A 16,864-nucleotide genomic window follows, 5' to 3' on the forward strand; every position below is an offset into this window, starting at 1 on the left:
TAGTTATAATTCTAGGTCCTTTCCTGCTGGAATGTGGTATTCCAGGCCCTCCAGTCCTTTATTGTAGAATCTTATAGAATTACCCAATCTTGGGTAATTCCGAGTGTTGTTTCTTGATATTTGAGTTGTTTTTGTCTTGTCACCTTGCAATATTTTTTCCTTGAGATTGTAGTTCTGGAGTTTCACAACAATGTTCCTTGGGGTTTTCCTTGTGGGATCTCTTTCCGAAGGTGATTGATATATTCTTTCAATGAGTATTTCCTCCTCTGTTTCTAGAATAGTGACACAACTTTCCTTAATGATCTTTTGAAGCTATCCAGACTCTTTTTTTGGTTATGGCCTTCAGGTAGGCCAATACTTTTAAAATTCTCTCTTACTATTTTCCAGGTCATATGTTTTGTGAATGAGGTAGTTCACATTTTCTTGCATTTTTTTTCATGCTTTTTACTATGTTTGACTGATTCATGCTGTCTCATAGAATCATTAGCTTCCATGTGCCCTGTTCTAGTTTTAATGTGTGATTTTCTTCAATTATCTTTTATACCATTTTTTCCATTTGGTTTATTCTACTTTTTACTTTTTTGGTTTCTTCAGACAAATTTTTTTCCTTCCTTTTCCAAGGTGTTGACTTTTTCATGTATAACTTTCATTTCCTTTCTCATTATTACCTTTTAAAGTCTTTTATAAGCACTTCCAAGAAGCCTCTTTGGGCTTGAAATGAATTTATCTCACTCTTAGCAATTTCTTCTTTTGACATTCTATCCATGTCTGAATTTGTGTTTTGGTCTGCCCTGTCACCATAGTAGCTTTCTATGGTAAAGGTTCTTTTCTGTTTCTTGCTCATTTTCTTTCCTTTTCTTTTTGTATTTCCTCTTTTTTTAACTTTTAAGGGGGAGCTTTGCTCTTGGGATGTAGATGGTGCTGTCCCAAGCTTCCTGTGCTGCTTTGAGCTTTGGCTTTGAGCACAGAGCCCCCTTGTGTTTACAGGCAGTAGCTTTGCCTGCTCTGTTCAGGAAACAGCCTGGTTTCCCATAGTTTGCCTTCTGATCTAGATCTAGAGACTGCCCCCCCTGATTTCCCAGGATCTGTGATGGGCTAAATACCCTTTTCGCTCCAGTCACACTGACCTTTATTGAAATCCTTCTAATCTATCTTGAGCTGGAGAGGGATTTCATTCCCTCAGACTCTGTTAAGAGGTTTGATTTCATGTGGTTTTTGAGGGAAACTGGTAGAGCTCAAGCAACTTCCTGAGTTTACTCCATCATCTTGGCTCCTGCTTCATGTTTCAGTGAAAAAGATTAAAGCTATTAACTGAAGCATTTATACACCTTCTATACTTTTCCTTTATCTCCTATCATTCAGATGTCATCTTCAATTTTCTCCTTTGCCATAGTCTCATGTAAAAATACCCCTTTTATTTGCTAAGTTTTAAGCCTCTATCAGGCTTGTTGTTCCCTCTGCTATCCCTCCTCTGACTAGTCTTGAATCTTTTATCTAGTGGTTATTTCACTGCTTTCTTTTTTTTTTTTTTTTCTTTTTTTTCTGGGTTATAACTTGATTCTTTCATTTATTTCTTGTTTCATATTTCCCTGCTTTCTACAAGCACAACCATGATAAAGAAAATCAATCAAAAACTTTTATGTGTCCTTGCCCACTATCTCCCCATATACCTCTTCCATTCCATGACTAAATTCTTTGTTTAAAGTTGTCCCCTAAACTTATGTATGACTCTTCAAGACTATTGGTTTGGAAAGCTGGAACATTACTACATCATTGGTAGAGTTGTGAAATGATCCAACCATTCTGGATCATTATTTGGAACTGTATCCAAAAGGCTATCAACTGTGCATACCCTTTGATCCAGCAGTGTCTATACTGGGCCTGTATCCCAAAGAGAGGGAAGGGGACCGACCCGCATGTGCAAAAATGTTTGTGCAGCCCTTTTTTGTAGTGGCAAGGAACTGTAAACTGAGTGGATGCCCATCAGTTGGAGAATGGCTGAATAAGTTACAGTATATGAATGTAATGGAATATTATTGTTCTGTAAGAAACAATCAGCAGGATGATTTCAGAGAGGCCTGGAAAGACTTACATGAACTGATGCTGAGTGAAGTGCATAGAACCAAGACAATATTGTACATAGCAACAACAAGATTATGTGATGATCACCTCTGACTTGATTTTTTTCAACAATGAGGTGATTCAGATCAATTCCAATAGACTTGTGTTGGAGAGATCTATTTGCATCCAGAAAGAGGAGCATAGGGCTGAAATGTGGATCAAAGCATAGTATTTTCTCCTTTGTTGTTATTGTTTGTTTGCTTTTTTTTCTTTCTCATGGCTTTTTCTCCTTAGATCTGATTTTTCTTGTGCAAAATTAAGAATATAGAAATGTTAAGAATTGCACATATTTAACATCAGATTGTGTCTTGGGCAGGGGCAGAGGGGGGAGAGGGAGAAAAAATTGAAGCACTCAGGGTTTTACAAAGGAGAATGTTGAAAACTATCTTTGTATCTATTTGGGAAAATTATTATTAGAAATAAAAATAAACAAACTATACTACTTAGTGATCTTATTTGAGTCTATAGATTTAATTATCAACCCTTTGCAAATATTTCTCAAATTGATTTGTCCATTCTCACCTTTCTCTTGAATTCCAGTATATCGTCAGCTGACTGTTAAACATTTCAAACTTCTCAAACTGAATGTCCAGTTGACATTTTAAATACCATGTCCAACACACTAATCATGTTCTTCCTGCTCTGCCTCCCAAAAAAACAACTTTCCCTTCTCTGTTGCCAAGTACCATCATTTTAATTACCTCATTTTGTAACCTAGATGTCACCTTTACCTGCCCTTTCTCATACCACATGATCAATTCTCTTTCCACCCTGGTGCAGGCCTTCATTGCCTTATATGTGGATTAGCTATTGCAATAGCCTTCTCATTGACCTCTATCTCAAATCTTTCCCCACACTAGTTTATCCTCTACTCAGCTGCCAAAGTGATCCTTTTTTTTAAAAAACAGAGGTCTTAATATGTATGTCAGCCTTCCCTTTCTTGTAGCCCCAAAGTCTTCCCCTTCTTCACTACATAAAATCCCTACTACTTCAGGATCATATATAGAATCATATCTGTCATTTAAAAATCCTCACAACCTGGCCTTCTGCTTTTCCACTCCTTTTTATCTTTATTCCCCTAGTTCCTTCCATGTTTGTCATTTTCCTTTTTTTTTTTTTTTAACTTTGTCAGTCCTATGGTTATAAGGTGAAACTTCAGAATTACTTTAATCATACATTTCTGCTATTCATGATGTAGAATATTTTTTTTTAATTTGGTTATAGATAGTTTGGATTTCTTCCACTAAAAACTACCTATTTATATTCTTTGACCATATATTAGTTGAGGAATGGCTCTTATTCCTATCAATTTGAATCAGTAACTTCTATACTTTGGAAATGACACATTTATCAATGAAAATTGCTGCAAGGATTTCCTTCCCTTTCTCCCATTTTACATCTAATCTTATTGAATTGGAATTGTTTGAAATGGTTTTTTGGGTGAAAATGGGACCTTATATTTTAAAATAATCAAAGTTGTTCATTTAAAAATCTTTTATGATATCCTCATCTTTTTTGTGATTTTCATCTGTTCCCTTATCCATACATCCATGATTCTTTGTTTAAAAATGTGACATGTTATAATTAGATTAGGAATCCATTTCAGTCATGGCATATGATGATTGTTGGTCTAAATCCATAGTTTTTTTTTCATACTGATTTACTTTTCCCTTTCATTTTTGTCAGAAAATGAGTCCTTAACTCAATCACTGAAGTCTTTAGATTTATCAAATATTTGACATTTGTTTGCTTCTGTATATATTTATTCTGCTATAGTGATCATTGTTTCTTTTTTGTTAACCAGTAGCAAATCATTTTTTATTATTGTTTTATAGGGTAGTTTGTAATCTGGTACATCTACAACCTCTTTTATTCCTCCTTTTATTTTGTTATTTTCCTTGATGTTCTTGATCTTGCATTCATCCAAATGATTTTGTTGTCCTAGTTCCATAAGGTTTAACTGTTTATGCTTCCTTCAAAAGTACTCTTTCTCTGTTTATCTTTCATGACATTTAAGAATTTTTATTTTTCAAGTTATTTCAATTCTTTAAAAATTAGCCTGATTTCAATTTTTTAAAATAATTATAACTTTTTATTGACAGAGCCCATGCCTGGGTAAATTTTTACAACATTATTATCCCTTGCACTCACTTCTGTTCCGACTTTTCCTCTCCCTCCATTTCTCCACCCTCTCCCCCAGATGGCAAGCAGTCCTATGCATGTTAAATATGTCATAGGGTATCCTAAATACAATATATGTGTGCAGAACCGAACAGTTCACATGTTGCACAGGAAGAATTGGATTCAGAAGGTAAAAATAACTCGGGAAGAAAACAAAAATGCAAATAGTTTACATTCATTTCCCAGTGTTCTTTCTTTGGGTGTAGCTGCTTCTGTCCATTGTTGATCAATTGAAACTGAGTTAGATCTTCTCTTTGTCAAAGAAATCCACTTCCATCAGAATACATCCTCATACAGTATCGTTGTTGACATATATAATGATCTCCTGGTTCTGCTCATTTCACTTAGCATCAGTTCATGTAAGTCTCTCCATGCCTTTCTGAAATCATCCTGTTGGTCATTTCTTACAGAACAATAATATTCCATAACATCCATATACCACAATTTACCCAACCATTCTCCAATTGATGGGCATCCGTTCATTTTCCACTTTCTAGCCACCACAAACATTTTGGCACATACAGGTCCCTTTCCCTTCTTTAGTATCTCTTTAGGGTATAAGCCCAGTAGTAACATTGCTGGGTCAAAGGGTATGCACAGTTTGATAACTTTTTGGGCACAATTCTAGATTGCTCTCCAGAATGGTTGGATTCATTCACAACTCCACCAACAATGCATCAGTGTCCCTGTTTTCCCACATCCCCTCCAACGTTCGTCATTATTTTTTTCCTGTCATCTTAGCCAATCTGACAGGTGTGTAGTGGTATCTCAGAGTTGTCTTAATTTGCATTTCTCTGATCAATAATGACTTGGAGCATCTTTTCATATGGCTAGAAATAGTTACCATTTCTTTGTTTGAGAATTGTCTGTTCATATCCTTTGACCATTTATCATTTGGAGAATGGCTTGATTTCTTATAAATTAGAGTCAATTCTCTATATATTTTGGAAATGAGGCCTTTTTCAGAACCTTTAACTGTGAAAATATTTTCCCAGTTTTATGCTTCCCTTCTAATCTTGTTTGCATTAGTTTTGTTTGTACAAAGGCTTTTTAATTTGATGTAATCAAAATTTTTTATTTTGTGATCAATAATGATCTCTAGTTCATCTTTGGTCACAAATTTCTTCCTCCTCCACAAGTCTGAGAAACAAACTATCCTATGTTCCTCTAATTTATTTATAATCTCGTTCTTTATGCCTAAATCATGGACCCATTTTGATTTTATCTTGGTATATGGTGTTAAGTGTGGGTCCATGCCTAATTTCTGCCATACTAATTTCCAGTTATCCCAGCAGTTTTTGTCAAATAATGAATTCTTATCCCAAAAGTTAGGATCATTTGTGAAGGCTGCATATTTTAAAATCAACCGGAGTCAGGAATTCAGGTTAGGGGAAAATCTTTAATCAGTCTTTATTCTCAGTGAAGAAGGATCGGAGGTGGAAGAGAATCAGCGATAGCAATGTGTGCAGCTGAGTCAAGAAGCTAGCTCGACCAGCAGCCACACGACCAGCAGCTACAAGCATGCAACCCAGGCCAATCTCTCCCAGCTTCTCTTCCTGTCTCTCTCTGCCTCCACCCCCCAAAATCGTCATTTCCAATACAACACATCAGGACTTGCAGGGAGAGTGGGCAGGGACCATTCTTTATCCAATCATGTATATTAATAGAGTATAGCCCAATTACTATTTAGCCTCATGTACTTGGGGCCTCAGTGCATCAACTCAAACTTCAGCCCATTACAATCTTTGGACTTGTCAAACACTAGATTGTTATAGTTGACTATTTTGTCTTGTGAACCTAATTAGCTGTTCCACTGATCAACCAATCTATTTCTTAGCCAATACCAAATGATTTTGGTGACTGCTGCTTTATAATATAGTTTTAGATCAGATACAGCTAGGCCACCTTCATTTATTTTTTTTTTTCATTAATTCCCTTGAGATTCTCAACCTTTTGTTCTTCCATATGAATTTTGTTATTATTTTTTATAGATCATTAAACTATTTTCTTGGGAGTCTGATTGGTATAGCACTAAATAAATAGATTAGTTTGGAAAGTATCGTCACGATTTCAATTTTTAAAAAAATCTGATACATAATATATTTTATTCCTCTTCCTCTTTTTTGATTTTGCATGTGTATTTTTTTCATGGTGTTGGGTTTGTTTTCTTATCCATTCTGTTACTGACTTTCATTTTATTGTATTATTTAATCCTTCCACGTTAATGCATTTGTCTCGTGTGTGTGTGTGTGTGTGTGTGTGTGTGTGTGTGTGTGTGTTTATATATGTGGATGTTTTCAATATATTTCATCTTATAATTAAGTTCTATGATTAGTTTGGGGTATGGTACTTTCAAACATTATTCTATTCCTATAGATTGTCTCCCTTTACAACTTCTGATGATTTATCCAACTTATCAGATTCATTGAATTAAATAAATTACTCCTTTTTTAACCTATTCAGCATATTTGTATGTATTTCTCTCCTTTAATCTTTTCCTTTTAAATGGATAGTTCAAAAATCTTCCCTTCCTTCTCAATTCCATGCTCTTATTTTTAATGATTTTGTTTTCCTGAAGCATTTCCCAAATAATTTTCACTTTTGTTGCCCTCATTCCTCTTGTCTTTTCCATGATTTTTAGAGAATTTTATTTTCTGAAGCATAGATTACAGCCTTACTGTTTCTTCTTTGTCTGTTATGGGGTTAAACCTTTTGAAGTGCCAAATTTGAGCATCCTTTTCTATGTTTTCTTTGTAAATCTTTCTGTTCCCGCATGGAAGTGTCATATACTGTGACTTAGTCATGAGGCCTTTCCCTCTCCTCCCAACCTTCTGTCTTTTAGTCCACATCCCAGAGGGTTCTACCATTCACTTGTCGATTTGCTATTTCTTCAACTTCATGTTTCAACTGGATCTGACAATTCATATATCCCTTTGTCTAAGCCAATTTATGCTTAGATGCTATCCAGAGATACAGAGTACTCTCATAGAGAAGACAGCTACTCAATTTTCATATCTCTTCACAATTAGGTAGCTCTTTCTCCATGGGAATCCTCCTTGAATAATCTTTATTGGTATGAACTATACTTAAGTCCCAGGATTCACTCTACCCTGCTCCCAGCAAGATGCTGATTGTTGAAATGTAAAATTCTCAAAGGAGAATATATGTAATTGCAGAGCAAAGTGTGAGAAGACTTAAGGGTGTTTGATCACATAATTACATAAAGATAAAGGAGTTCTACAAAGTTAGGCAGCATGCCATGGTTAAGATTGGCTTAGTTTTGCAAATTATAATATAGAACCTTTTCATTTCACTAGAAATGATATTAATGATTTCTGATTGTATTTTATCTTGTAAATTCTTCATCAACTCTCTTTAATGTATGAAAAAGTACTTTTTAAAGTCTTTCTCACAGTGAAAATGAACAGAAAAATGATTTGTTAAACTTCTCTTTTGTTCAGGATTATAATGATGAAATCAGGCAAGCACAGCTCCAAGAATTGACATACCTGAATGGTGGTTCAGAAAATGCTGATGTTCCTGTTGTTCGTGGAAAACCACCAATGAGAACAAGGGGAGTGCCAGCTCCTACATTATCCAGGTTGGTGCTTCCAAATGTCACCTAATTTGAATTAATATTTTTTGGGCTATTTTTAGTATGTGTCATGCAATTCTAATACAGATTTTAATTTTTTTTCTTGTTAATATTAATCAATATTGTCCTTGTCCTTTTTAATGACTATGCATTTTATAAATACTGTATTTGACCTTCATAATATCCCTGGAAGATAGGATTATCAGATCCAGCCTTAGTCTCTAGCTCTGTGTCTCTGGGCAAGGAATTTAGTTCTGTTTCACTTTCCTCCAATGTAAAATGGGAATAATTGTAACACCTATCATCCAGGAATGTTATGAGGGTCAGATAAAACAATATTTGTAAAGCTTTTAGCATAGTGCCTAGCACATGATAGGCACTTAATCAATAGTTATTCCCTTCTCTTCTGTCTTTGGATTAAACATCTTTAATTTCTTTACAATCTCTTCATAAATCCTCATATGACATGAACCTTCCTGGTTGTCATCCTATATATGCTTTCCAGTATATCAGTATTCTCTGATAATGTGTCATAGGAATTGAACTGAACGAATGTGTTTTTTAAAAATTAAATGTTTATTATATTTTAAACTGGAAATGTAGATATAAAATTGAAAAAGTCTGTGCCCTCAAGGAATTTATAATGCTTTGTGCATTATGAGAGAATGGATAGGATTGCTGCTCTATAGAATATAAAATATATCCTAGTCTTGTCTGAGACTGACTAGACATTTTGGGCTAACTGTATACTACCTATATGGTTTAAATGGTGTAAAAAAAGGACTCATTTATTTTTGAACACTAAACATCTTTTTTAAAAAATTAATGATCTTTTTCATCTTTACATTGCTAAATTTCCCTCTGAATTTCTTCCCTTTCCTTCTCAAGTGATCTATTTTATATTACAATTTTAAAAGCAAAAAGGAGGGGAAGACAAAACAAAATCAGTAAAACTAGTCAATACGCTGAAAAAAAATCTGTTAAGCAGTATTCGAAACCTAGGGAACCTCTACCCAGCATCTTCCACACTCTCTTCTGTAAAGCTTTTGTTGTTCTTTGTGTTATTCTTGTTTGTTGTTATTCCTCATCCTTCCTTCTCAAAAAAGACTAAAGACATTACCATCTTGACTTGTGTCTCACGTGGTTTTGAGTGAGGTCAGCCTGTGCAGAATCATCAGCCTCGCTCTCTCCTCTAGAGTCATCACAGTCTAGTGACAAAACCAAAATCAAGAATACTCCCGATGGCCCAAGATGCAATGGGTGACCTTGGCCTTTGTAAGCTAAAGTATTTTTCTGGTCCCCAGTTTGTCTGCGGTAATATCCATTCAGTGATTTTGTCTAGATAAAAATTGAGACAAAAGATGGCCTAGTTTGTCATCACAAAAGGAGTCTGAGAGTAGAAGACCTTAAAAGCTTCTGGCCAGAACAGAAAACTATTGCTATATACACTCTGAGCCATTCAAATCCGGCTTTGACTGGTACCTATTATTGGGCACTCTATGAAAGCCATTGTAATTGGGGTTTAAAAGAATAGTCAGGTAGCTCCATTTGAATCACAATAGACTTTTTCAAAGCAGGTTTTTTCAGATCAATATTTTAAGGAGTCATAAATGAAAACTGTACAAGATAGAATTATTGTCCCAGCTTTTTGAAAATAAAAAGATAAATAGGAAATGTAAAAAACAAAATTATCTCCCAAATCCCAGGATCTTACCAAATATAAGTAACCAAAAATTATATTCCTTTGAACAGAGGACCCACATGTATAAGGAGTATAAGACTCCCCATATGAAGAGAGGGATTATATAAAATGAAGGAAAAAGAGGAGGAATAAGAGGAGGATAGGAAGTTATAAGTCAAGTAAAAAAATACTAATAGAACGGAATATGACTTTCAGATTAGATAAGAGAGCACTGAAATATTTCAAAACAAAGGAAAATAGAATAAACCCTTGATGAGGCACAGGACTTTGAAGATTATCATGAGAACTTGATACTTCTGAAGAGCAAGATACTCCTGAATGGACAGATAAATAAAAATATTCTGAAAGAAATAATTGGCAGAATAGAAAACTTGAATCCAAAATATCAGGTCTTACCAAATAAAAAAGAGAGAAACTGATTAGAAATGCAATTAGGTAAAAGTAAAAGTGAAAATAAAGAACCATAACTGTTGTTTATATTCTTGAAGAAGGCCATAATATCCAGAATGTGATTCTATGACTTAACAAATAAATTATATTTAAGTGAGAGAGGGCTGTACAAAATCAACAACCTCACTCTTTCCTCCAAGGCTATCCAGTGGCAAAATAATAGATCAGAGCAACTAGAGATGACCCTGGTTGTAGTGGGAGACCTTGCCCTTTTTAGGCTAAGGTCTTTTAACAGGTTTCAGGTTGACTGAGGCAGTACCCACTTAGAGAAGTAAAAAACTAATGTTATTAAAGAAAATAGGACGTCTTTTCAAGCAGAATATGTAGATTTTGAAACCAGGATTTGTAGAGACAACTCAAAGATTATATATCCCAGGGAAAAAAGTGATGAATAAGAAAACTTATACTCTGTAAAGAAAAGTGCCTCTGTTGCTTAAAACCCCAAGGCAAATAAGAAATAAACAAAAATCCATTAGTCACTCCTTCTGAAAGAAACTACAAAATGAAACTATCAAGAATGTCATAGCCAAAACCCAGAGCTTTCTATTGTGCTACCTAGCTGCCCCAATTGACATCATTATGGAATGTTTAATGCCCCTAGTTGTTAGTATAAGATTAATTTCAGCCACTATTCTCTTCTAAATTGTAGTTTCTCTTCATATTCAGAATATTATGAAACCTTCATAACTTAAAGCCATCTTTCATAAGAGTATATACACACACATTTATAAAGATATTTCCATATATTTCTCTTTGTCTTGTAAAGTATTATCTCGAGACAGTGTAGTTATAGAATGCTACTCTGATTGTTATATACCTGATATTTGTATGGATATGCCCCAATGCCACTGATTTAAAGAAATTAATTCATTTGACCATTAATTACATAAATTACAGATTTTTGATCAGAGACAATTGAATTTCAGAATTTGTATACAAATAGTACATTTTTGTGGGTAACGTCAAGAATCTGGGTATGTCCATCTTTAATGGATAGTTGAGGTGGGAAGAATGAATAAGTTGAGGAATTAAAGGGTTGTAATATTTGAGAATTTGTAAAATCAATTTTCAAATTGATCAATTTATCAATTATTCATCGATTAAAAAAAGGAATTCCCCCCATGTAAACATTTAAGTAAATAGCAGTTTTTGTGTTAATAAGAATGGAGGGGTAAGCATCCACACTTGGGAAAGGGTACATGAATTGCATTATTGTGATAAATAAATATTGTCATATCCTTAAGAAATTATGAATATGATTAGTATAGAAAAACATGGAAGGATTTGAATGAGTGATAGAAATTCGAAAACAGTATATACACCAGTGATTCTCAAACTTTTATTATCAGTATCTTTATATTATTAAAAATGATTGAGGATCTGTCCAAAAAGTTTTTATGTAGATTATATTTACCATATTAGAAATAAAAACTAATTTTGAATTTGTAGATCCTCCAAAAGGATTTCAGAGGTTCCCAGAATTCTTTGAATCACACTTTGAGAACCACTGATATACACAATGATTATAATAAAGAAAATGGAAAAATAAACACAAAAACATCAAAAGAATGTTTTCCAAAAAGATACTAGAATACTCTTCCCTACCCCAATCTGTTTGAAGAGGTAGGAGGACCATAAATATACATTGTAAATGTAAGTTTTTAAAAAATAATTCTGTGGGATGGTTCACAGTGAGGGGAATAAGGAATAATACTGAGGGAAATTTTGCTGATTTTTTAAGTTAATAAAAATTATTTAAAAAAAAAAGACAGTCCAAGAATTTAAGTAGGAGAGTGAAATCTCCTCACTGCTCTTTTCCAAGTATCATTTTGATATCTTAGTGTCTGTTACAGATTAATGGAGAGAGATTTAAGGCAGGTAAAACAACCAAAGGGCTTTCTCTGTAGTTTAAGCATATGGTGATAGTTTTTCACCATGTGGGCCCCCATCTCAGAAGAAAAAAAAGAGGTTTATAGAGGAGATTTTGTGAAAGTTGAATTTATTAGACTTATTAACAAATTAGATAGTTAAGGTGAGAGAGGATGAGGAATCATGAGGAAGATGGTATTAACCTTCTATTGTAACAGGAAAGATTGAAAGAGGGAAGGGATTACAGGGAAAGAGAGTGAGTTCAGTATACTAAACATAGAATTTAAGATGTCCACAGAATGGCCATTCAATATGAAACTGAACATCAGGAGAGAGATAAGGATGTGACAATTTTAGATCTGAAAATCATCTGAAGATAATTGAAAACACCGAGAAGAGAAGGAAGCTCAGGTTAGACTCTTAAAGGACACCTATGTTGGGTAAGCTTGATTTGGAAGGTTCTGCAAATGAAATTTAGGATTGATCAGACAGAAATAGTACTAGCAAGTGGGCACTGTCACAAAAACCTACAGGAAAGAGAGTGGTTGACTGTGGCAAAGACATTCAGAAAAGTTAAAATAAATTTGAGAATTAAGAAAAAGTCATTGCTTTTTTTTTAGTGTATTATTTTCTTCAGTTGCCTTTTTTAGTTCCTTTTGTATCTGGCAATTGAATTGCTTTCTTCATTGCATTTTTTTTTCCAGTTCACAAATTTTGTTTTTCAACGAATTGTTATCTTTTTCATATCCATTTTGTAAAGACTTATATGCTTTTCCCATCCCTTCTTGTAAAGATCTCATTCCCTTTTCCCATTTTTCTTCTAACTATCTTTTAAGATCCTTTATGCATGCAGTCTTCCAAGAAAGCCTTGTGAAATGGGGACCTGCTCATGTTTCCCTTGGGGCTTCATCTGGAGTTGCTTTACCTTTAGGAGCCTCAGGATTTGAGGCCTGTTCTTCTTTTTCTCTCAAGGGTCCTCAAACTACTGCCGCGGGCCAGATGCAGCAGCTGAGGATGTTTATCCCCCTCACCCAGAGCTATGAAGTTTCTTTATTTAAAGGCCCACAAAACAAAGTTTTTGTTTTTACTGTAGTCTGGCCCTCCAACTGTCTGAGGGACAGTGAACTGGCCCCCTATTTAAAAAGTTTGAGGACCCCTACTACATAAATGTGTCTGTGGTGAGACTTTTTTGTTTTTTTGCACATTTTTTAACCTTGAGGTCTGCTCTTAATGCAAAGGAGCAACAGCTGTTTCAGTTTGCCCTGGGACAGTTCTGCTGATTGACTTATGGTGCTGGGTAATCAGGCTAAGTCCAATGTTCTTCGGGGCTCAGTGCTTTACAATTAGTCCTTTGCACCAGTCTTCTAATGCTTGCAACCAGGACAGAGTGGCCTGAGAGGCCCACAGTAGATTACCCAGCAGACACTGCAAGGCTCTGATTCCCTGCCCCAGCTCCTTGCTCTCTGTGCTGGGGTCTGGGCTCCGCACGCTGTCCCCCTGCCCAACTGAAACAGACAACGTTCTGAGGTTCTTCCAAGGTATCTTCTTCTGAGAATGTGTTGTACTCCAAATATTTCTGGGTTCTATGATTCCAGAACCAATTCAGAGGCTTAATCTGCTATTGGTCTGAGAGAAGGTCAGAGGAGGTCACAGAAAGTCCTTTCTGCTCTCCGCCCCCAAAAGTGATCATATTTTGCACCTAAGAAATCATTATGATTTTGGAGTGTCTTTTTCAGTTGAATGATGAAATCAGAACTATATAGCAGAGTTAAGAGAGAGGAAAGGAAGTGGAATTATACATTTTATATGGATTCAGGAAGTTAAACCATGAAAGGGATATAGAATAGTTAGTAGAAATAGTGGGATTAAAATCGCTTTGGGAGGGAGAAAGAGCCATCTCTTTATGTGGGATTAAGTAGGAGGGAAACTGTTCCCTTTACTGAAGCTGTGTTCTCTTTAAGATTCCCTTTATTGTGTCCTCCTTTCTGATCTCAGAGATTAGGATCTCCTAGGCTCCAAGGAGTCTAGAGACAGGGCCCATCCTCCCAGGATGAGAGAACACTATTCAGAGCTAAATCAACTCCCAAAGAAATTCGCATTCAGTTTGAGAAATCCTGGTATGATCAGCTTAGGCTGTCTCAGCCCCCACCAAGATACCTATATATAACAGGTTCCCTTAAACTTAACTCCTTTCAGAAGGCAGGTAGTTGGTCAGCTGCTAGGACTCTGCCTGCTGAGAAAGCATTCTCTCAGTGCCAAAACTCCATTTCCCCAATGCCACTATAGAAGCCAGTCTCTTAGCAAATGGGTTTCTATCCAACAATAAACTTTCATTTTGTAATTAATAATTCAGGAATAAGTGAATTATTTCACTTTAATACCTGTGGCTGATTAAAAGGGGATTATAACAACTCTCTTTTTGCCACCAACCTCATCACCACCAGGTATTGAAGGTATTCACACCTCATCAAGACACAGGAAATATGTGGAGATAAAAAGAATTCTTCTTGAGTGATCTTGAAGTTTTGTGGTTTGTTTTTTAGTGAAATATGAAGCAAAATTTTCATATAAGTTTGTTAGGGGTAGAGGAATAAAATAGGAACCACGGGAATTTTAAGGAGTGAAGAGAAGATTTAGAAGTTATGACAAGTGAAACAGTGAATCAGATAAAGCTATATCAAGTGATTGCCTTACTGCTATTGAAATGATGTAAAGTAAATTTGTAATGGATCCTGCCAGTACTGTTCCATTGCTTTCTCCAGTTCCTTTTAGCTTCATGAGAATCAGGACAAAAGATAGTAGGTTGTGGAAGTATTGGGTGTTGACCCTGCAGAATCAGATAAATGATACAGGGGTAAAGAAATACAGAGAACCATGGAAAGAATTACATGATTGGATACAAATTGAAGCTGAATCACACACATACATACTTACATACATATATATGAGTGTGTATACACTCAATGACTTTGGTAATGCAATTGTGAAGTTTTGATAACATAAAAATAAAACAATCAATGTTTTATTTTAAAATTTAAGAATGTAAATAGTATGAAATAATACAGGCTTAGTAGTATAGAACTTCTATGTAAAAATGGTTTGAATGCTAGACTAAAGAACTAATTATTCACTCTGCTTTGCAGAAGTAAATGATTTTTGGAGTTATAGAAATTAATTCAAGAAATTGTGTGGTTCAGAGGTTTGAAGGATCATCAATCAACAAACATTTATTAATCATCTATTATGTGCCAGGCACTATTCTAAGCCATTTCCAAGGACAATATCAGAAAAAAAGACAGATAAACAAACAAACCATGAAGTACCAATGACATAAGAGAAAGGAGAGTCTCCAGGTGATCAAGAGATATTTTCTGCATTAATTACATAGAAAATGGCATGAACTTTCCAGGAGGAAAAGTTAAGTAATAGTGGGAAAATTTCAGTTTGGAGCAAGGAATGCAGTAAATAAACTATGAGATTTGTGGAGTGGGAAATGGGAGTAGCAACTAGAAATTAGTAGTTCTCTCAGGAATAGGTAAATTTCAGTTGATGAAAGGTAAAATGAGTTTTACCAGAGGAAGCTCCAGGATGAAGGGAATTATATTAATAATGCAAGGGGGATTTTAATAAAAGGAATAGTGAAAGTCAAGAAAATTGAAGAAATTCGGTACAGGAGAGGGAGAAATTTTACCATTTGTCTATTGGCATTGGTATGGTAGAGGAATGAAGCTTTTTTTGTCTAGGTCAATATATCAAAATAACGATTTCACAGTTGCATTACTCAGAATCATTGTGGTGCCCAGCATCGTGAAAAGCGATTGGGTTAATTACCCATTAAAGAAAATAAGAGTTCAATTTCACCTATCTTCATCTCATTTCTGTAAAATGTAGAAGTTAAAATTGTACTATCTCAAACTATCCTTTATGTTTAAAGTTCTGAGTTGATTACTGAGTTGATTATTTTGCTAGTTTTACACAGATTTGGCTAGGTAAACTTGTGAGTTATGAGACAGTCTCTTATTCTTTACTACACTAACACATTCATCTTTCTAAGGAATTGCTTTAATTGTGTACTCTCCAAGACATTTTCTTTTGCCCACCAAATAAAGAGAGTGCTTAGCCTGACATTCAGGGCCCTTTATAATATTCCCTAAAGTAAAATTTACTATCCTAATCTTGCAGTTTTTACCAGCATACAAACATTTCTTAAATTGTGCTTAGAAGAAATAATTTTTGATGTAATGTAAATAGAAGTTTTATGAAAATGTTAATGTCAGTGTTACATTTCTTTTTAAAATATGTCATATCATTTTACTATAACAGATAAAATTCCTAGACTTGAAGAAAAAATTTCCATTCTTATGCATTGGCAGCAGTTAATATTTCTGGACTTCAATCTTTATCTGTTAAATGAAAGGGATGGATTAGATGAATATTTAAGCAGCAGATATTTATTAAGTGCCTATATGAACTCAGGCATGGTGCTAATTGATACAGCTACCAAAAAAATGAATTATGCTTTATTAAGGTAGAACTTGAAAAGTTATAGCTTAACCTTCTTATTCCAAAGCAAAGATTTTTTTTAAAGGGTACTATAAAATAGTGATCAGTAAAACCAGTGGGAAGTAGTTATACTTGTCTCACTGGACAAGAAGATCACTAGAAGCATCTGGTCATTCTGAACAGGGGCATACCAGGGAAATCTGAAGCTAGTCCAAATTCTTGTAAATGGAGCCTGAAGTATGTGGGATCTAGGCCCTGACCTGTTTGAAAGTGACTGTCCCACTAAATAACTGTTCTGAGAAAGGGAGACTGCAATTTTCAAAGAGGGGCCTTTACCTTGTGTTAAACTAGTCTTCAGCAAGCTAGTTGAGGCTTATCAGGACTGCTGATGGAAACATAGCTGACTTGTAGTTGGTGATAATGCAACAAGTGATACATGAGAG

The 16,864-nt window shown here is 34.9% G+C and overlaps 1 protein-coding gene across 4 annotated transcripts in view; it reads left to right on the forward strand.

Moving 5' to 3' along the window:
- Positions 1–16,864, forward strand: part of KHDRBS3 (KH RNA binding domain containing, signal transduction associated 3) — a 260,581-nt gene that overhangs the window by 145,560 nt on the left and 98,157 nt on the right. For all 4 annotated transcript variants that reach the window (XR_004231106.1, XR_004231107.1, XM_031947233.1 and 1 more), the window contains exon 5: positions 7,764–7,903. Coding sequence is in view for 2 of the 4 variants with exons in the window: in XM_031947233.1 (XP_031803093.1) it covers positions 7,764–7,903 (140 nt within the window). In the remaining 2 variants the exon portion in view is untranslated. The remainder of the gene's footprint in view (positions 1–7,763; positions 7,904–16,864) is intronic.

This window comes from Sarcophilus harrisii, chromosome 1 (assembly GCF_902635505.1).
Source record: "Sarcophilus harrisii chromosome 1, mSarHar1.11, whole genome shotgun sequence".
Lineage (NCBI taxonomy): Eukaryota > Metazoa > Chordata > Mammalia > Dasyuromorphia > Dasyuridae > Sarcophilus > Sarcophilus harrisii.